The sequence below is a fragment of the Molothrus ater genome, chromosome 7, assembly GCF_012460135.2.
Source record: "Molothrus ater isolate BHLD 08-10-18 breed brown headed cowbird chromosome 7, BPBGC_Mater_1.1, whole genome shotgun sequence".
NCBI classification, from domain to species: domain Eukaryota; kingdom Metazoa; phylum Chordata; class Aves; order Passeriformes; family Icteridae; genus Molothrus; species Molothrus ater.
The window spans coordinates 6,614,410-6,636,293 of record NC_050484.2 but is presented as its reverse complement, the minus strand read 5'-3'; the positions used below and the strand labels follow the sequence as shown (position 1 = coordinate 6,636,293).

The 21,884-nt window shown below is 39.9% G+C and overlaps 1 protein-coding gene across 1 annotated transcript in view; it reads right to left on the bottom strand.

The window, feature by feature from the left end:
• The window catches only part of ITGAV (integrin subunit alpha V), a 47,451-nt gene that overhangs the window by 7,586 nt on the left and 17,981 nt on the right, over positions 1 to 21,884 (bottom strand). Inside the window, exons 5-26 of the mRNA XM_036386650.2 lie at positions 21,609 to 21,670; positions 20,012 to 20,057; positions 18,456 to 18,581; positions 17,726 to 17,770; positions 17,499 to 17,542; positions 17,354 to 17,410; positions 16,910 to 16,962; positions 16,311 to 16,513; positions 12,742 to 12,933; positions 12,583 to 12,628; positions 11,926 to 12,027; positions 11,147 to 11,205; positions 9,967 to 10,121; positions 8,439 to 8,576; positions 7,882 to 7,949; positions 6,526 to 6,673; positions 6,107 to 6,199; positions 4,981 to 5,060; positions 3,079 to 3,159; positions 2,075 to 2,180; positions 1,296 to 1,454; positions 184 to 297 (exon numbers count right to left, since the gene is read on the bottom strand). Coding sequence (XP_036242543.1) covers positions 184 to 297; positions 1,296 to 1,454; positions 2,075 to 2,180; positions 3,079 to 3,159; positions 4,981 to 5,060; positions 6,107 to 6,199; positions 6,526 to 6,673; positions 7,882 to 7,949; positions 8,439 to 8,576; positions 9,967 to 10,121; positions 11,147 to 11,205; positions 11,926 to 12,027; positions 12,583 to 12,628; positions 12,742 to 12,933; positions 16,311 to 16,513; positions 16,910 to 16,962; positions 17,354 to 17,410; positions 17,499 to 17,542; positions 17,726 to 17,770; positions 18,456 to 18,581; positions 20,012 to 20,057; positions 21,609 to 21,670 — 2,177 coding nt within the window. The remainder of the gene's footprint in view (positions 1 to 183; positions 298 to 1,295; positions 1,455 to 2,074; positions 2,181 to 3,078; positions 3,160 to 4,980; positions 5,061 to 6,106; positions 6,200 to 6,525; positions 6,674 to 7,881; positions 7,950 to 8,438; positions 8,577 to 9,966; positions 10,122 to 11,146; positions 11,206 to 11,925; positions 12,028 to 12,582; positions 12,629 to 12,741; positions 12,934 to 16,310; positions 16,514 to 16,909; positions 16,963 to 17,353; positions 17,411 to 17,498; positions 17,543 to 17,725; positions 17,771 to 18,455; positions 18,582 to 20,011; positions 20,058 to 21,608; positions 21,671 to 21,884) is intronic.

The window sequence follows — 21,884 nt, the reverse complement described above, 5'->3', positions numbered from 1 at the left end:
TGGATAACTACTTATAGCTGGCAGATACAAAGGCAGTGATAAGGCAATAAGTTAATTTCCTATTAGAGATTATTTTCCCAATCATGTTTAGGGAGTTAAAATCTCCCTTGCACTTGTTTTTCAGGACTCCTGGCAGGCCAGGAGTGCAGGTGTGTTGCCAGCAGCCCAGTGCTGGGAGCTCACCAGGGTGTGCACGTCCCCCTCCACGGCAGCCACGTCCCTCCGGCTGACGCGGTGCCCGCGCTGCTCCTCCCTGCCAAGGGTGTCGTTCCTCTCCTCATCCTTGGAAGCAGAAATCTAGCACACACCAAGGGAACACAAACAGTGGCTCAGCATACTGCAGGCTTCAAGCTGAAGGCCAAGAAAATACCTCACTGCAAGTTTCTTTCTATGCTAGCTATACTTCAGACTCTGGCTGAAAAGAAATCACTGCAAATGGCAGAGCAGAAGCACAGGAACTTTGTATTTATATATTCATTGATGTTGCTTTTTGGTTATCAAAGATACACAAGCATTCTTTGTTGTTCTGTACACTGAATATCTTCCCCCAGCCCTTTTTTTGCTCTTGAACTAACATACTGATATTTTCCTGAACTAACACACTGACTTCTTCTTGAACTAGCACACTGACTTCTATTGCTTGTTCAAACTATCCTAGAAATCAAATCTCCTTACACTCAATTAAACTTGCTGGGTTCTATCTGGTGTTTCTTTGCCTTGTCCAGCCCAGGAAAAAGGAGTTTTTTCTGTTCTGTAAATCCCATGTTTTGCTGGCGGTGATAGCTAAACCATGTTGTCCTTTGTGGCCTTTGGATGAATAGATAAATTGATCCAAATTGGATGAATTTATCCAATTGGATAAATAGATAACTTAATATTAAAAAAACACCATTTTCTTCCAAGAAACAAAACCCAGAAAATGTACATAAACAGTCCAGAAGTATCTGGCTTGTTTTAGGTTTTAGTTCATGACCACATTCATTATAATTCCATTGCTTTGGACTTAGAACTCATATAGAACAGCCTTGAAGTTAAATAAAAAAAAAAGAAGAAAACCCCATAATAAAAAGAAACAAGACAAATTGATCTTTGAGTTGATAATTTTCAGCTGCTGTTCACCTTTTATTTCACCTGCTATATACATTGATAGGTAGTGTGGAAAAGTGTAGATTTATTCATCAGCCACAGAAGAAAAACTATCTCAGTTTGTCATATTCTCAGGGATTTGGCTATTTTGAGTACTTACAAAACAGCCAAGCAAACTTCATTCCACTCAGAGGGAAAGTCCTGCTTACCTTAATTTTCAGTGGGTTGATTTCCATGTCAGAAGTGCAGTTCATGGGACCATCAATTTCATACTGCACAATGTACAAGAGCGTGTTGTTTTTGTATTTGTAAGGCCACTGCAGAGTCATCATCACCTTGCTGAATGCACTTGGACCATTGTTTCTCAGCTGATTATGAAAATAAAATTTACAGATGTAAATAAATAATGCTACTCTCTCTGTTAATGGGCATATAATTGTTACTTTATATTTGAGCCACAAATGTGATACTGCCACTACCCCCACCCCCAACCACTTATGGCAACAGCATCAAAACTTTACCTAAAAGTGCTAAAACTTTTAACTATTAATATTCACACAGTTCTCTTGGTAAGTTTTGCTTAATTAAACAATCTAGATTAAATCTGTGATAATTCTTTAAAGGAAATTTTAAATACTTAATTTTTTTCACAGCAAAAGACTTCAGATCAGTGATTCAGAACAGATAGAATACAATAATTTACAGCCATTAACCATTCCCTGAGTTCACATTACTTCAAAAGTTTTATCTAGATTTCAAAAGGCAAGAAAATAAAATATGTGTAGTTATGTAGGTAATCAAGCCCTGTTACAATATTTTCAGGCATTCCAACCCTTCTTGGATATACCAGTTATTGGCCCAGCATTAAAAAAATAAAATAAAAAAAAAGAAAAAAAAATCCTAATTGACACCAGAGAAAAGCTACACTAAAAGATTTCTTTTCATTTATCACAGAACCATGTCACAGAAATCAGCAGTAATTCCACACCTCATAGATGTGCTGAACTAGAGGCCCAATGTCATCTTCTGTTTCAGGGTTCTCCTTTGGCTGCCAGTTTGCAATGGGAAGGAATATGTGGTCAGGGGACGACACACTAAACAGCAGAGCAAAGGAGGTGTTATTAGCAGGCATGAAAAAATAGATGGGATTCTCTAGAACATCTAAAGGGAAAAATCAACATGCTTAAAATGTAATCTCCGCTCCTCCATCCTCTACATAAAACCTGAAAGAACAGAAGTGGTTTGAGTATTAAATGTTCAGTTCTGTTCTCTAGGTTAAAAAAAGATAAAAGACACACATGTAATCCAAACAAAACCAGTGTGAAATATTGTGATAATGAGAAATATTGGTAGAGCCTTAGCAGTACAGTCCTGAGAGTAATTCAGCCCTGAAAGCAGTGAAGATGCCAATCATGCTTTTCCAGTGTGACATCCCCCACCTCTCAGATACTGAACAAATTTGTCACAATAATGAATGTAGGGGAAAATTTAAAAAATTATGACTCAGGAATCAAAGTTAACTGGTCAAGAAAGAGGACTTTTAGGTGGGAAGTAGAGATGATGGAGTAACCAAGTCATTACAATATTAATACAATGCTTAAGACTGAAGGATATTACAAAATTAATTCTATTGAAACTTCAACTTTGGTTTCAGGGGTTTTCAGATGAAACCCCAGTCAGTTTGTGGAGGAGAAAAGTGACCTGCAGAAATGTAAAACTACAAACGAGAAGGGGTGATTTTTTTTTCTTCTAAAAATATCTCTAGTACTGGAGACACAATATTCCTTTTTGGAATAAATGTTGTAATTATTTAGAATTATTTAAGATCCAAAAGTCCAAAGGCTGGTTAGAGAAAACCATATTGTCTTTATGATTCAAAATTCCCTAAACCTTCCTGGAAAACTTATGCAGACCTGAAAGGAAGTTCAGTGAATATAAAGAAGCAAATGTGCAAAGCTCCTTAAAAGTGTTAATTAAAATAGTATTGCTTACCCTCTAATTTCAACAGCTGCTGAAATAGCAAGGTCAGCCTGATAATATGCTACTGGGCTCAGGTTGTCATACAGGTTGGAACTGCAGGGAAAATAAAAGGTAAATTCTTAAATGAAATAAGCAAGGTATTTAATTAATAAACCCTCCACACTTGAAAGTAATTGCATGTAACATAGGATGGTTCCTGACCCCCTGTAGGAAAGCAGAGTTGCTAAAAACTATGGATAGCTTTTAGGATAAGATTCCAGCAAGTTCTCACCTACATGCATGGAGCCCCAGCCTCTGCAGAGTGCGGGGCAGCCCCAGCAGGGAGAGGCTGGTGAAGGACACAGAGTTAATGCTGACTCTGTCCTACAGCTCTCATGTAAGGAAATACAGGGAACACACCCCCTCAAAGTGGTTCTGGGAGCAGAGTTTTGATCTCCTTTGACACATCTGATTATCCTGTCCCCCCAGCCAAACTTTCTTTTACAAAGAATCCTGAATCTTCCAATTATTCTTCCCTGCTGCTGTAATCAGCCAACACCTGCAGCAGTGTTTGCCTCCTGACCTGTAAATACCTCACTCTTTTAGAGACTAGACCTGCTCTGCTAGGAACTGAGCCAGCACTGCAGATCCAGCTTTGTGAGTTTAAGCCAAGCAGTGTGATCCCTAAAAGCTGTCCCAGATAATCCCTGGTGATGCCTGTCACTGGGAACTGTGATTACTCTGTTCCATGGCACCTCTGCTCACCCTTCCTGCACCCACCAGTCACTGAAGGAATTTCCTTCCATGAAAGGCCTGAAACACTTCAGAACCTCCCTCCTCTTCCATCAGGAGACCAGCATGGCTTGAGCAGCCTCCCTGACTGCTTCTGACCCTGGGACAGCAGCGTGTGACTGCTGCCAGCCTAAGGAAGGTGACAGACACCCCAGAGCAGATAATTTCCTGCAAAGAACAGTCCCATGCCACTGGCACACCTTACCAGCTGGTGGAGAAGGGAAAACTCAGCAGAGAGCAGTGGAAGATCAAAGAGATATTTCATGTGCCAAGGCCTTTGGTTGGTATGGCAAAACAAGCCATCCTTAAAATAGAATGGCAGCTTTAATCTTTCCTAATCCCATAGATGATAAATGCATATGTGGATGAGATGAGTTTATTCAGTACATTTAAAAAACAAAATCCCTTAAATGGAAAAAAAAAGTGCTTTTGGTCCACCATGGGGAAAAACCAAAACAGGTGTATTCATACTGTCCATTAAAAACAACATAAAACTGCATTGGCTAAAGATAGTCCTAATGATCACATCTCCAACCTTAAATATCATTTCCAGAAGTTACAAATTCAGATTCATATATCAGATTTATATGACAGTGCTCATCTGGTTACTAACATGAACACTACTGTTTTGTTCCATTTAGTTTTCAGGCTCTTTCTGGCTGGCTGCTGTGATGGTTCACATATTACAAACTTAAATTCCATAGAATCTTCAACTTTGCTGTCAGGGGTTTTCAGGTGGAACCCCAGTTAGCCTAAGGAAGGTGACAGACACCCCAGATGTTGATGGTTCACTGCAGGTTGCTTCTGCTTGGACTACCCCATACACTGCCTGCCCTGAAAGACTCTCCTCCCCTAAATACATAGAATTCAGAAGGAATTCAGAGTTCAAGCATCAGTTTGAAAAGAGGGCTATAAACCCAAAGCCATTCTGTGGCACCACAAGTGCCAGCAGAGCACAGTGATGTGCACATACAAATATTGTTAATTTTTTCCCGTATTTCAGGAAACCTAACTCAGTGTGGTTATTTTTCAAGCCATCACAAGGCAAAGACAAGAGAATTAGGCCAGAATGATGCTGGCTTGCAGTCTATTTGCTGTGTGTGTCCTCTCCCAGGGGAGGTTCATCCTCAGGGATTTCCATACCTCCGGATCTGCAAGTCAAACTTGACAGAGGTGTCCATCTCAGACTGCTGGTGCACGCTGAAACGCAGGCCAGCCAAGAGCTGGGGGAAAAAAAGCACTGTGGTTCAGTTGGAAGCACAATAAAACACACATGAAAAGATTCTCAGTGCTATTAGACTCCAGTGAAATTGCTTGAGACTCCTGGTGATGAGAGAACACACACACAGAACTGGCAAATTCAAGTTGTCCAGTTCCCCCAGGCTGGAAATGTACTGCCCTTTGGCATGTCCAGCCAAGGCATCACTGCCATAAAATACAAAATAAGGATGGTATCTTGCTCCCCACACTTACTTCAGCCATTCCTACACATAACTGAGCCTCCCCAGGTGCTGCAAAAAGTATTGTAATCTAATGATTAATTTAATGATTCAAATTCCCAAGGTTTGGTCTAAGTCAGTTCATATTTGCTTTAACATCTGTGCTTAACATCTGTGCTTAACACATGCTTAACACAATCTGTGCAGTTCAGCTTGATACACTTCAAAAGATTTTGGAAATAGTATTTACTCATCTTATACAAGATGGCTCTTGGAAGAAAAGCATCATGAAATTGTTATAATTGTGACTGACTTTCACTTCATTTCTTCAGAAAATAAGACTTACTATGTCATGTCACCTTAAAATCTGTCTCACTAATAATTTTTTTAATTCTTCCAATTTCAGCTACATTTGGTGGGATTGCAGAGGTTTCAACTAGACAAAACTCTGTCCTTCCTCATGAAAGTCGGCAGAAAAGAGATGAACTGAGAGAAAGAAGTGTTGTGAGCTAGCTCTTGATTATATCCTAAAATATACATGTCAGATAAATATAAAAAATTCATGAGGGACCAAAGTCCATTAATTCCACTATATAATGAATGAATTCTTTTGAGTTGCATCACGAAACTCATGAACACTCCTTCCAGCCTTTAATTTAGCTGAAAAGTTAAAACCAACTACCTCTGTACTAACCAAATGAGGGCAGCTAAATGTCAGGCGTAATCTTAAATTCCTGGGAGAAAACTTCCTGCCCAAACACTGCTGTGATTAAGGAAAATGCCACCTGCCCCCTGGGTGACTACCAGACACCTGTTGGACCAAACCTTACCTTAGTTCCTGCTTTCATGGGATTGCCCAGGTCACAAACCACCATGCGAGTCTGGTTCTCTGTTTTAAAAGCACATGACAGTCTGGCCAAAGCCTGCAATAAACCAGAAAAAAACCACTAAGGAATGTCATTCTTTACATCTGAGCACCTGGATGAAAGTCTGGAGAGAAGTCTTAGATATGCCGTATTAATTTTAATATCATTTCTCAGCCGAGTAATAAAATGAAATAAAATCTGAGTATGGAAGACTCCAAGGAGAAAAATGTTTCTGATACAAGACAGACCTGTTCTCAAGGTTATAAAAGAGAGGGGCTTTGAAAAAATGGATCATTTTTCAGTGCTTTGAAATAATAGAAGCCACTAGAGATCTCCACAGCAGCAGGTGAAGCCTGACTCCTGAGAAGCAGCTGGGATTTTACCTCGTTGTTGCGAACGACGCCGATGAAATCCGCCTGGGGTGGAACCACGACGAAGAGCTCTGCTTCATAGGCTCCCTCCCCCTGGTTCTGGGCACTGACAATCAGGGTCAGGGGGTTGTCATCACCAATGTAGATCTGCTTCTGGTCACTGCAAGAAAACAGTGTGAAAATCAGTTCTGCACCGGGGTTTCGCGTTGCGAAACCCCGGTGGCTGAACGTAGAGAAACAGGAGACATTCTGAAATGTCAGGAAAATATCAGAGAAATCTGGAGGCAGTGCCTTTGTTTCAGGAGTGTCAGGAGAGCTCTAAGGTACTTTTAAAAAACCCTGTGCCTACAATCAAATAGATTAGGTATTACATGGATCAAGTAAGTACAAATGGAGCAAGTATTACATGTTCTTTTGTGAGAATCTTGCCTATAAAACCACAAAACAAAAAACCACAAAGACCTCTTTCTCACAAGGAACAAATCATTATGGGCACCTAAATCCCTGTGTGCATTTTGAATTACAGGCCCACTTTGCAGAGGTACAAGCACATATTTATAACAAAACTCAAGGGAAAGCTCAGCTACACAGAATAGAGCCAAGATCTCTGCAATACCTTTGGTTTCAGACACAAAGAGATTATCTTAGCAAACAATGCATTTTCATTTCACCAACTACAAGCATACATCAGGGTATCTGCACTGATGTCAAATGTTATTGAGGTGCTTGCATGAATTAGTGCTTGTGAAGTGTCCTATCTACAATGTGCATATGCTATAATGCATTAAAAAACAGATTATGAGATAATACAGCAAGAGAGGGTTTAGGCCACACAAAGTAAAAAAAAAAGCTCAGGCTCATGAATGAATTACCACTGACAAATTGTTTCTTTGTTTCAGGTTTGATAAAAGATACTAGCAATACCAACAAATTTTTTTTTCATACATGTGACAAGAGAGCCCTACTCCTCCCCTTGCTGGATAAAATCACATCTTCATGTGTCTAAGATTAAACAACACAACAGAGATACCAGTATTAAACAACACAACAATGGCAGCTAGTAGTGGTTTATTCTCACTACACATGTCCAGCTTAGCAAATAAATAAATAAATAAATAAATAAATAAATAAATATGGCCTACTTATAGTGGAGGCTGGGGTGGGAGTGGTGCATTACATGCCAAAGACATTAGGTTCCAAAGCAGAAAACAGGTTTTCATTAAAGCATATCAGCCTGAGTTTAGATTGCATACAATCAGGAGTCCTACTTATCTCAACACATCTCTTAAACAAAAGTATTACCAGTTACTGAATTTTAGACCTCAGGTAGGGAAATTGTTTTTCCTTGTATTTTTGTCATGTATTTACCTTTCTACTGACACCTCCAGCTTTGGTTTGCAGATGTTATCATCCCCACAATCCAGCAGAATATGGGCCTATGGAAAAATCAAACACATACTCTTGTAAAAATTCCTTCATTTGTTCTAACATACATCTTCAATAATACTGTTTCACCAGCACATTAAAAGAAATTCCCCATAGCTGGTTATGAAATGTTTTCATGCCATCAGTCTCAGAAGAGAACAAATGAGTTTTTATATGTGGGGGTCACTGTGCCTCATCCTGCCCTACTGCAATTCTAGGACTTCACCTTAACCATCCTTCCATACTTGGAATAATCCCTTCATATTAAGGGATTGCTGCTCTTTACAAACAACTGTAAAAATTTGTAAAAAAGGGCAGAAAAACGATTCATATTACCTTAATAGAACTGCAGGGGAAAACATAATGTACATAAAGCAGCATGGTATGAGAATGGTGAAAGCCTTCAATATTAACCCTTGCAGGACCATTCTAACTGATTTTCTCCCTGAGATGAAGCAATGCTCTGGGCTCTCTGATCCCAGGCTGTGTGAGCAGGGTACCTGTCTGCTCATGTTGGCAGGAGTGAACTGGTTGAGGATAGGGTGCAATCCTGTGGCATCTGCAGCTGTTCTGTAATCCAGACGATATTCCATGAAAATAGTGATGGGAGTCAGCTTGTCTCTGAACTCAGATTCATCCTGAGGAAACCAAACATTTCAATCACAGTTCAAATGGAGAGGCCAAAACATTAAAAATTCTGAGCTCTTTTCAAAGCAGAAAATCTCCTGGCAGAAAACCTGCACAATTTTAGCAGTAACATGTTTCCTGTTTAAAACATGGAAAACTGGAGCACACAAAAATATGAAGTCATGGAAATCCAGTAGAGCCTTAAGGCTACACAGCTCTGCTCTTTTCTGTCAGACCAACCTCAGCTTGCTTCTAAGATCCCTCAGAGATATTCATCTTTGGACTTCAAATTTTTCCTTCCTGAAGTTATTACTTGGCACTTGGAAGTTGCTGACTTTCATGCTGTTCATTTGAAATCATTCTGCTTATCAAATGTTGATCCTGCCTTTCAGAGAACTTACAGACTTACATCTCTTAGCTTTACATCTGCCACAGATTTGCTCAGTGTAAACCCTGCTTCCTTTCTGAGAGTAATGAAAACTACTGACTCTAGCACAGCTCACTTCAGGATCTTATTGCAGAAGATGCCTTCTGTGGGCAGAAGCTTATTGATTACCTATAGTCTTAAACTGGTTTTACACCCTATTTATGATCATTTCACATAGGTCATGTGTCATTACTGTCTTTATGAAAACGTCAGGTGGAAATGTGCTAAATCTTTACTAACCCTGAGATGTCTAATTCTGTATATAACCCACTCACAAAAGTCAGGTCAAAGAAAGTATTACCTGCCCTCCATGAAATCCTTAATGATTGCTAGCATTTTTATTTGGTTTTTTTTTAGTGGGAAGCAAGGATTGTTTATGTTTGATGTATAAGTGCTCAGAGATAAATCTGAGCTGCATAGAACTTACATAGCTACACACAATGGTTCTTCTACTGATGAAAACTTTCAAATTGTGTTAGCATCTGTTCACATTTGTGAGGATGAAAACAGAAAGACTGAGAAAAAGCAAACTTAGTACGTCAACTTTCTCCATCTCCTCTGCTATTTGCTTTTTTTGGCATGTCAGTTGCAGGTCCATATTTTTCTTCAATTTTTAACCTCCAAAGTAGAGGGGACAACCTCTGCTTATTGACTTTCATGTTCCTTGGAAATTATGACTAATTTGGTGCCTGGATGGCTTATCCAAGAAGTCCAGAACAAAGTCCTGAATTGAATTTCCAAGGCATTTAGGGACCAGGACCTTAGCCACAAGAAGATTCATCATTCATGCTGCAACAGCAGCAGTAATTCAGGACAGATGTATGCTTTTAGTAATTTCAGGTCCATCCACTGAAAACAAAGTTTTTTCCTAGCATTTTTTTCTTGTTGTTTTTTCTTTAAACACCTAACACAATGAACTTATAATAAGACAAAGCACCAAAAATTATTTGCCTGGAACATGAATGGCTGCTTACCCTCAAGAAGGCATCGAGTTCCTCGCAGTTCATTTTGCCCCCCTTTGTAATTGTCATGTTCTTAGAGTGGCTGGGCTGTTTGCTGTGCAGAAACAGAGCTCTCCTGATGGCTCCTTTCTGCTTCAGCTTGTCCAGCAGCAGCTCCACCTGGAAATCTGGCCAAGCCAAAGGGTTTGGGTTAGGGATGCTTCATTCCATTAAACACAGAATTGCAACACAATTTCTGAATTCCCTCAGAAATTGAGCTGACCACTGATTTCAACTACAACACTAAGCTAGTACTTGCCCCTCTTAAAACCTCCAGTTCTTTCCATGTAAAATCTGTCACTACATTAGTTCTCAAGCACTGCTGCTGTCCTAAATTGGATTCTGCTTTTTCCTTAAACACTGGAAATATTTAAGAACACAGATACACTTATAATCTGTAATTGCTGTAGAATAGCAAGAACTAAAGTTAGAATTTTTTTCCACTAGAAAATTTAAAGCAATGTTGCACATAACATTTTATTTTTAAATGCTATTGTTAATCGAATTACTTGAAATATTTGGTATAGATAATAAAACTTATAATACATAACAGATATTCATATGAGCCTCTGTCCAAGATCACACCACCTCTGTACGTGCCACAGAAAATAAGGAAAAGATTTTTAGTGAGTAGACAAAACCTGATTGTAGCAGGCTGCTTGCCACACTACAAAATCTCTTGGAGACAAATTAAACACTTGTTTGAAACAATCTTTTCCTGATTCTGATCTGAGAATCTGATGAAAAAAGTCACTGCTATCAATCAGAAAGTCATAATCTCAACATGAAGTGACAAGTTCCCTGTGATTTGTCTGTATCTCTCAGGCCCAGCAAAGCACATACTTGAATATTCTTGTCTGAAACTCCCCTCAATGAGACTTACTGCAAATTCTGTAGAACACAAAAGGCTTTCCAGCACTGGTTAACCACATAATTGAACATATGTTTAAAGTCTCAGATATGGTCAAATGACTTCTACAGCACTGCAGCCAAAAGAGCCTGCTGGAGAGTCCCATGGATGTGTACATGCCATGCCAGTGGCAGCATGGCTGCAAAGGGCACCCAGCTGTTTGTCATGAAAACAACAATGACCAGTGCTCGTGTTTGCAAACAGTACAATAAAAATTCCAATTTTTAAATGAGCAGAACTTACTGAGTGAGTTGGGGAGCTTTCCTTTGCCGTCCGCCTTTAAGCAGAACTTCACTTTGAAGCTGTTTGGGAGGAAAAAAATTAATTTCACACACTTTTTCTCTCATTTTCTTCTAAAATTCCTCACTATTTATTTCTGTTCAGATGTATCCTCTTTTTGAGACTCTAGCTCATTCCCAAAAGCTATTTTCTACTGATGGAAGAGAAACTATAATCTATTAACAAGTAAGCAAAATTGCAGAAATTGCAAAGTTCTGGAGTCTTGATTCATCTAGGGACAATCACCTGTGGACTGGAATGTTTACTTCTGTAATGAAATGTGTCTGATATTTAAACCTACCATACTGACCCTGAAAAGGAAGTTAGCAGTAGGAAGGGAAAGTGGGTTGGGATAAAAGCCTGGGAGCCAGAAGCAAAATCAGTTTACAGAGCAGATCATTGCCCCAGTGTGTTTGCTAGTGGGTAAAAACACTGCAAACACCCTGGGATGTGCTGATGTCTTGGGAAGGCCCTACTCTGCTCAGCAGGGATACCTGTCAGTCTCTGCAGGTTTTGAGACTCAGTCTGGCATTTACTAAAGACAGGGCTAGTCCTCCAACTGCTGTCAGAGAGTTCTTATTTCATATTGGTTTCTCTTTCAGAAAAATCTGTTTGTCCTTTTTTTTTTTATTATTATTAGCTGACTAATAATAATAGCAAGAGACCTTTCAAAATTGGAAGCTTACAAAATTAAAACCCAAAAAGTCCCTCCCCTCAAAGGGAAACATAGATACTCTGCTTACCAAGAAACTTTTACGTCTCCCAGTGAACAGGCTTTGTTTTCTGGGTTTAGAATGGTTGGATTAACTTCCAGGGCAGCATTTACTCTAATAACTGGTCTTGCCCTGCAAAGAAAACATCCTCTTAAAGAGCCCTCAACACCATGTTTGACAATGCCCCCCCATCAAATTGTGCAATAGACACAAACACACAGTATTTAGTGAAACCACAAGAAAAACAAGTAACCACTGACTAAATGAAGCTTTTCTGTGCCTTTTCATTTCCATCAGCCACAACATGGACAACTGTGTAAAGAGGAAGTCCTATCTACTTATAGCACAGGCCAACATGTTCTCCCAAAATGAGCAAGCTGGGATGAGAATATTGGGATTGCAGTGTAACAGCTTGCAGCTGCTGTGTCAGAATCTAGAAAACTGTCACTCAGAAAGCCTTGAAGACAGCTTATTAATGTTTTTTCCTGACTACATATTATTGAGAAAGATGAATTTTAGACTGCAGATAGGCTTACTCAGTAAAAAAAAGCAGTATAGTGCTTTTTCACCTCCAGAGGTTTGGATGGTGGAGTGCCAAATTTTCAGACTTCCCTGATCCTGCTTCTTTTTGTGGCTCCAGAACCCCACTGAGCTTTCAGTCAGGTACAAGCACAGAGGGACCCTTACCTGTACAGAACAGCTGTGTCAACACCAAAGGCTCCAACAATCAAGTCTAGAAAGAGAGGAGACACACCACACATTACACCTTGCTTTGTGAAATCTGCCGTTTCTCAAGGGTGGGGCTGCTACTGAGTTACTGCAAAGTGCCATTTGGGGGCAGAGGACCTGGGTATCCATTTTTGTCCACATCTGTGGCTCCTTTCAGGGAGTACCCAAAGCTGGGGGGCATAGTGCGAGCAGCCCACTGCCCTTCCAGGATCTGGGACGGGATGGCATTCAAACCACTGGCTCCTCCATTGTAGATGTACACCAGTCCTCTCTTGTCCTCTCCACCATATGGTGCAGCAACTGCAACGTCTGAAAACCAAAAGAAGAACCATCAACGTCACCAGACACAAATTAGAACACATTTGTGCTTACATCAGTCAGTAATTTCTGACATTACTGAGTTTCAATGTGTGTCAGGATAGGAATGTGCTCTTTGTTGATGGAGTGACAAAATTATCTTTTGTCCTCTCATAAAGGAAAGAAGCTTAGAAGTTTCTCTCTAAGACACCTCATAAAACTTTGAAGGCTTCACCTCAAACTTAAAGATAGCTAATTAGACAGAAGCCAAAAAGTCTCACCTAAGCAATTTACTAGAAAAAGAAGAGAAGAAAGAAACTAATTGCTTTTGTGAAGAGTTTTACCAAGAGCAAAAACTTCTTGCACCTAACTCAGTTTTTCTCTATTTGTTATTTTGCCTTTTATTAAAATTTTTGGTTCTAACACTGCAACAGAAGCCCTCTTGCTAATTTTATGCCTCCAAAAGTAGCTGAGCTATCTTGAGTAAGTAATAGACTTCCAAAAGCTTATAAGACCTAGCTCAAAGAGGCAACTATTACTTGTCAGTAGGGAGGAAGTGCAACCACCCTTTAAAATGCTCATCAACATTTGTTTGTTTATTACTCCTTTTATTTGTTCTGTTTTTCCTTTTATTATTGGATGCTGTTTTTTGTACAAAGTTTAACAAGAACACATCACAGCCTTTTGTGGGGAGAGGAAGGGGAGAAATAGTTCTACAAAACCTTCTCCACTTTGGTGACTTTTTTTGCAGTGGAATCATAAGGATTTGGGATGATTTTGAGATTATTAAAACATGCAGAGTTAGTCACTGTGGGTGCCAAACCACAAAGCTAAGTGTGACTCTCTTCCCATTTCCTTTTCATGCTCATGTTCCTCCAAAGGGTGGGACATATTAATAATTCTGGAAAATTTAAATCATCCTAAGCCAATGGTAAATATTCAAATCCAGTCTATCCCATAGCTTGGCAGCATGCATTATGGAGAACTTCCAGTTAGTGAAGTTATTTTATCTCATAAATTTAAAAGTACTCACTGTTAATGATTAATAAACAGTAGCAAACAAAATGCTAATTATACTATCTGTAAGGACAGCTTTAAAAGTGCACATATGATCTAATTTCAACATTTCCACAGACAGTCAAGGACCAAACACAAAGCACTACTTGGAATAGTTATGTTTCTCCTTCCCCTTTTCTGAAATTTGAGAAAGTTTGATAAAAAGAATAAGTACTCAAAAGTTTACAGCTTTGTATTTTTGACTCCTGTTTACAAACTTCATGAAGACAGTAAAAATTCCTATCTTGCACCATGCTGTGGTGAAAGGCATTTTAATTAACACTCCCAAAATGAGGCAGAGCAATAAAACCCAAAACACAGACTAAATAACAGCAAAGCCATTTGAAAGAGGCAGCTTTTGCTATGATTCTCTTTCCTACAGTGTATTCCAAATGTAAGTATGGTGGAATCAAAAAATGTTTGGGATAATCTCATCAAGTGACTGGAATTTTGGCTGTCAGCTCTCTGATGTCTTCTGTAAATAGTTGCAGTGATATTACATCTTCACACTGATTCTATGTCCAGTTAGCAACTAAAAAAGTCTCTTTCAGTTTCAACTACACTGTGAAATTATCATCAAAAATAAATTGGAGCTACCTGGGAATTTGAAGTAACCATCTATTTTAATTTTTGATCTAACAGAAAATACTTAGCTAGCAAGCAGAATGGAAAAAAATGAAGATTTTTGGTGGAACTCAAATTCCCACTACTCTTCAGGCAACACTGGAGTATAATGGGCATCAAAAAGCGTTCTCCCTAGGACTCCTGGAGATCTCAATCTCAACACCATGTGATTCTTGTCTGCTTTACTGTTTTTCATTCCTGTCAGAAAGTAACCAGAAGCTTGGGCAAGGGGTTTGAGAGTCTCAGCTCCAGTTGTGTCAGATTCAAACTTCTCTTCCAGTTACTCACTCAAGACACTCAGCTCTTGGTGCATCTGGCTGTAGCTGCTATGCAATATTTCCAAACTCTTCCATTTTGAATAGTAAATTAGAAAAACCAAATCCTATTCTTTTCTCAGGAAGATCTTTTTTATATGAACATTTTTAAGCAGCAATCTGAAACCAAACCTTCTTTTCTGTGTCATCATTGTGTTTCCAGAGAGGAAAATGGTCTTTAAACAACAGAAGGAGGAAAATTATATTGAAGATGTCCTAACAGGTCACAGTGGAGAGTCAGGTATTTTATTGAAGTTTCTATTGTGGTCACAGCTTAGGAAACAATCAAGTGGTCAGTGTAAGAGCTAGAGCAGTCCATGTTGTGTCAGTGGTATAGTCTCTGCTCGATGCATCCATGGAACTCCTGTTGGCATTCCTGGGAGTAGCATACAAGCATCGAAGGGAGTCTAAACCTCAGCATCCCTCAGTCGCTCACGGCTACAGCACTGAGGGTTTGTGTGCAGGATCCACATTCTCTGGGCTGGCTGGGCTCCCCTGGTGCCTTGGGCAGGCTGACCTACAACAGAGACTAAACTGAGCCCTAACGAATAAAGTAGGGATTTTTTAGAAGGCCTCAATGGATCCACCTTGGGCAGCACAAGAGCCCAGCCAGGGCTACACCCAAGATGAACCAAAATGGTCACAAAATGGACACCTGGTCACAGAGTCTCTCACTTTTATAAGTTCTGCTCCATTTGCATATTGGAGTTCATTGTCCAATTGCAGCTTTAGCCCATGCCCATCCTTCTTGTTTTTCTCTCTTCAGTCCATGTTGTTTATGCTCTTGGGCCTGAGATTTGGATCATTTGTCCTTGGTCCCCAGCTAGAGAAGGAATCGTTACCATTCCCTAATATGAAGCTCAGAATTACACACTAAAGCAGTACAGAATCTGAAAAATATAAAAGCTAAAACATGAGGCATCACCCTCCACAACCAGAAGATCCTGATCAAGATTCAATATTGTATTAGCAGGGAATGCCTTGACAAAGGTAGGAATGATGCATCTGACTCCATGTTCTCAGAAGGCTAATTTATCACTTTATAGTACTATATTATATTAAAGAATACTATACTAACTATAGTAAAGACTACAGAAAAGATACTTACTGAATGTTAAAAAAAATAATAATGAAAACTTGTGACTCTTTCCAGAGTCCCAACACAGTTTGGCCCCAATTGGCCAAAGAGTTAAAACAGCTCACACCAGAATCCAACCAGGCAATCACCTGTGGGTAAACCATCTCCAAATACATTCCACATGAGCAAAACACAAGAAAAGCAAATAAGATAAAAATTGTTTTCCTTTTCTCTGAAGCTTCTCAGCTTCCTAGAAGAAAGATCCTTAGCAAAAGATTTTTTTCAGAGAATGTGAATACCATAAATCAACATCCTACCGTTGAAGCCATCCTGATCCAGGTCCCCCAGGGGTGCGATGGAGCTGCCGAACCGCGCAAAGATCTCAAAGCCGTTCAGCTTTGCTGTCTGGAACCCTCCCGAGGCTCGCTGAAGGCAGATGGTTACTTGGCCAACCTCCTGAAGCTTCCCGTCTGAGCTTCGATCCATGAAAAGAGGGGCTCCAATAAACAGATCTGTGTAACTGGACCAAAACAGGACAGAGCTCTTCAGCAGCAGCAGGAAAATTCACTCTCTTCAGCACTGTTAGCTCAGCACTGAAGTCAACGCTCAGATGAAAGCTAACTATCTTTAAATTCAGCTGAAAGCAAATATTTATTGACCAAGTAAGCACAAATATACAAAAAATTAATGGGCCTTAAGCATGTGAATATACACATGAATAAATGTAGATAAATACAAAAGTAAATGTTAAAACAAATGTGGAGTGTTAGCAAAAGAGTCATGCAGATGTGTTAAACCAGCAATGAAGAGAGAAATCTAGGTTGTGGGAAAGACCTTTTATTAAAATGTTGTTTATTTTTCTTTCCAGAAACAAGTTGGGTGGCATTGGTGAGAAGAGAGAGAAGAGGGCACTTACTTGTCCCCGTCGATATCTGTGGCAGCCACTGAATACCCAAAATAGGCAGCCATCTGGAAAACAAAATTCAAACCAAACCCATGAGTTGTAGTGATACAAACAACAACTTTACACAAATCTGTACACAAAATACAGCAGAGAGATGATAATATATGCCACAATTTTTTTTGTTCCTTTCCTTTTGTTTCTCTTCCATACACTGTTAGAAAGCAAACCCATCAGTTACTTTTCCAATTTCCCCTTTCATGATCCAGTCTCTTTCCCAGCTCTCAAAACAGGCAGCATTTCCTTTATTTAAATAAGATTAGAATTCCCTCAGACTTCATAAAATGTTGCTTTGGCAATCAAGCCAGTAATATGCAGACTATTATCTAGTACCCTAAATACTGCTGCAACACAGTAAAGGCTTCCTGGTCACCCACCACAGCCAGCAGAGCCACCCACCTGCTCTCCAGTGAAGTTGTGCATGGAGGACATGTTTTTCCCATTGTAAATGGACACCTGCACGTGGAGAAATACACATTACAGCATACCAGCAATAGTCACCTTTTTTATTTATTGTAAACTTTATTGTTTCAAATTATTTTACCATGCCCAGAGTTCTTGCTGCCCGTGGGACTCCTGATACAAAGTCTGAAACATAAAGCAAGACACAGATAAGAGTCAGGTCTCAAGGCACAGTGACTGCTGAACAGAACAGCTCATTCCTAGCACTTGAACACTCACTTCCTAGCATTTCCCTGTGCTCTGTACCACTGGTTTGGAAGATCTGCCCAGCCTATTACCATGATGTTCTTACTGAAGCAAGGGGCTTACCTTCGATGCCATCACCGTTGAAGTCTCCAACAGCCACTGAATAACCTGCAGAGACAAGGTCAGGCTTTAAAAACCTTATTGAGCCTTTCATCTCTCTTTACACTTTCCACAAGTGTTTCTGTGCACAGTCTTCCTCTCTTCATCTTAAAATGCACTAGTATAAATATTGCCTTGCAGCAGCTTAGACTATGAAAAACTCCAGGAGTGGCTGTAACTCATCAGTATCCAGGAATTTGAGAGCAGAAGATGAAAATTTTAAAATTATTATCCTGGGAATTGTCCTGGTACATCCTTGCTTTTTTTTTCCTGAGCCTGGTTAGACATACATGAAGCAAAATGATGATTTCCCACTCCTCATTGTTTTTCTTCCAAAACATCATTTTATTTTGTTTTGGGAGGTTATTTAGAAACAGCTGCTTTTAAATAACAAACAAACAAACAACCACCTATGTGACTAACCTCTCACATAAAAATCATACATTTGCCATTCCCATATTCAGCCTGAATCACAGAAAATCATGAAAATACTTCCATTTATTTTGTCATCGGGTGCTTTTTGAATCAAGCCTACGGCAAAATAACTACAATAAATAACTACATCACACACAAATGAGTGCATTTTCAGGAATTCACTCCCTTGTTGTCTGTTAGATGTGGAAATGCCAGTTGTGTGGTTTAGATGTTGGCGGGGAGTGTTGCAGGTGGAGGTTTCTGGTTTCCCACCACGTACCCAAGTAGCTGTCATCAAAAGCAGCACTGGCAGGCCTGGTGGCTAACTGGTCATCGTACTTGGTGCTGTAGACCTTGGAGTCATACTTGGCCACAATCTCTGTCACTCTGTCAGAAATCAGCTGGCCTAAAGAGAGAGAAAAGAGCTGAAAACCACAACCAGAATTCACTGCCCTCAAAAGCAGCGGCTCTTACAAAACACTGACCAGAGAGGGGCCAACTGCAGCAGAACCAGGAAGGACACAAGTGAAAATATGGATCCTACTCCAGCAAAAAACACGCTCACATATTGGATCAAAGGCACACACAGAGTTCTCACTGAAAACAGAGATCAAACTAAGGCAGGGGTGAGATATCATACACTCATGGTTCTGTAGAACTGAGCCCTGTTGGTGCTCCTGGCTCAAATACCACAACAGGAGGGCCTGTTTTGGCAGACAAGAAGCCAATAAAATGGACAAAAATGAGACGAGCACAGTGTATTGCCATGTTCTCCATCTTCACTTCATCAGCCACTAGGTGGTGACTCCTTTACATCTTTTCTTCGAGTCTAAATTCAAGCTTGAATCACCAAAAACCCCCATTCAGAATGGCACTTCACATATATATTCACATGTGTATGAAGAGAAAACTCCTCCTCCAGCAGCTCAGCATGTGGAATAAAAGTTTAGGATGAAAAGTCTTGTTCTCAGAAGCATACTAGTGTCATCTATTCAAAGCCAAGTGGGCTTTTTTTGGTAGTAGTAGAAGAGGATGAGGTTGTTTTGGCAGATGAAGTGTCACTTTTGCCAAAAAACTATAAAATAAATACAGAAACCTGATTTATATGATACTGCATCTGCAGTTTAGCTTTAATAATTCGATTTTGTTTGTAATTTAAAACACAGGACTGGAACAAGCTTCCTGTGCTGCTGCACCTACATGTAGGCTGGCATGATACAGAAAATCTATTAATAATGTTAGAAGCTCCATGAAAAAGCAGGCAGCAGAGTTTGGCAGCTGTGTCCTGATTACAGCAGCACCTCCTTTGAACAGAGAGCTGCAGCTAAAGGCTGAATAATCCTGAATCCCACATGAGGAAAGTATACAGGTAATGCCAGGTAGAGGTAAAACGTGCCCCACGGCACAAACCAATTAAGACAAATGCAAAACATCTTTGCCATCAGAGGAAAACAATGAAATTCTCTTTAGAGGGGATATTTGTCATTGAAAATGCACTCTTTGTGTGTCAAAGTATAAAACGTGTACATAGCAAAACAAAATATGCTAAAGGAAACTTTTCCCCTGCTGTTGAAAACAAATCCCATGTGCCCTTCTAATGATCATGGAATTATTTAAAACACAAAGGTCATCTCTGCTATCTATTACTACAACCATTATCTGTGGTTGCCTTGATTATTCAGGAGATATTCTTAAGGACAAAGGAACATTTCTGTCAGTTTTCTTACTGACAAAGACTCTGACAGCAGCTGGAAGACTGTGGATCAAAATGAGTGAGAGGATAAAGAGAAAAATCATTAAGGTCATCTTCTCTGTGACTTAAATGACACGTCTCACCTTGCCAGTAAAAACTTCCAGGTCCTCCCAGCAGCACCCTGTCTCCCTTGGAAGGGAAGAAAATAAGGAAGACAGAAAGAAAAATTAAAAACACATGAAGCACATCTAAAGCCAGAAAACACATCCTGTGTTTGTGGGAAGAAATCCCATGTATGTACATCACTGCAGCTCTGCTGACAACCACACATTTTCCTTTTTGAAGGGGTGATTAATTAGAAATGCATCCTGTAAAATGCTAACAAAAACCTTCAGTGACTATTTCACCCATTTAGAATTCTGGGCAGAATTCTGTTTTTATTTCAACAGACACTTCTTCCCTCACAAATGTATGGCAACAGGAACACAATTAGGAGAAAACTCAGTGTTACATCATGTTTTGGGTGAGTACACAAAATAGGGTCATCTTCTGTCTCTGCCATCTTCTGTAACTTAACACCAGAAAAGCTTAATTCAGAGTAACTGTGATGTAATTCCCCCACTCCATATTTCTTGGCACAACTGCAATTCACAAACCATTTGATGAAACTTTAACCACCTTAGCTATCCCAGGGCTGGGAATTTGCTCTGTAAGAATTGAATTAGGCCATAGGCTTTGCTGCATAATTAAGCCACTTATTCAGGTTTTAATCCTAAAAACTCCTGTATTCACCACTCAGAAAAATCTAGGTCAGACATTTGGAGATACACCCTGGCTTGCCCACTCTGAGGTTTTGGATTAGAGCCCAAAGTTGGTTTAAACTGGGCCTGGAATCTGCACAGTGACCCTGAGGGTGTGTGCAAAATAACCCAAACACTCACAGCCCTCTCCTGCACTTGGCAGTTTCCTCTGGAGGAAAACCAAGAGTGGCCCTGGGCAAAGAGTGATGGGATATGACCTCATCCTTAGATGTGAGCACCCAAAAAAAGCCACATCACAAACAGGGCTTGCGTGGTCTTAACACGTCCTGACTCTGCTCAACCATTTCACTGCACAACATAAAACACCATAGTACCTTCTCAGATCTGTGCACAGTTTTACTGTGCTTGGACTTCAAAAGTAATTGTGAATGAAAAAAAAAAAGAGCTAGAACAGGCAGGGAGAGCACAGAAGATACACAAGTCAGTAAAACAGCCCTGTACGTCTGCTGGCTGATGAGAAAATCAAATATGATTCACAAGCACATTGTTCACCAGCTCCCTGAGTTGTCATTCCTAGAGAAACAACAACAGCTATAACAATAGCTGTAACACCAATGCCAGGTCTCAAAAATCCTGACTATCACACTGAATTCACTTGAGGACCAGCTGCAGCAGAGGGTAAGGCAGGCAGCTGGGAAAGCCCATTATTTGTTCAGGACATGGTTCCTACAAGAGGTGCAAGTGTGCTGCTCTGAAGATGTAGGGAGAAAAAGGTTTATAAAAGCTCTTTAAGTGGTTTCAAGTTATTTTTGGGTTTATTCATAAATTTGGTTTGGTTGTGGGTTAGCTCCCCACCAGGAACAGTAACATTTGGTTTCATAATAGCTGTGATTCTACGTGCTCTGTATCAGGAGGGTTTGCTAACTTGCAGCTGTCTGCTGACCCACAGAAATGACAAAAAAAAGAAAAAATCACATACCTTTGTGAAGTCAATGCTAAATCCACCTTGACAAAATCCCTGTCCATCTGCATCAATAGTTGCTACCAAAGGAAAAAAAGATAGAAAAGAAAGAGGAGAAAAAGAAATCAATAAAGTACTATCAGTACTCCATCAGTTGCAGCACTACAGATACTTTACAATGCATCTCCCTATGTAAACTTGCACTCCTAAACTTGAACCTTGGAATACTTTTCTCCTTAATCAGTATTTTCTCTTTATCAACAAGTCCCAAGCAAATGCTGTGACAATTTCAGG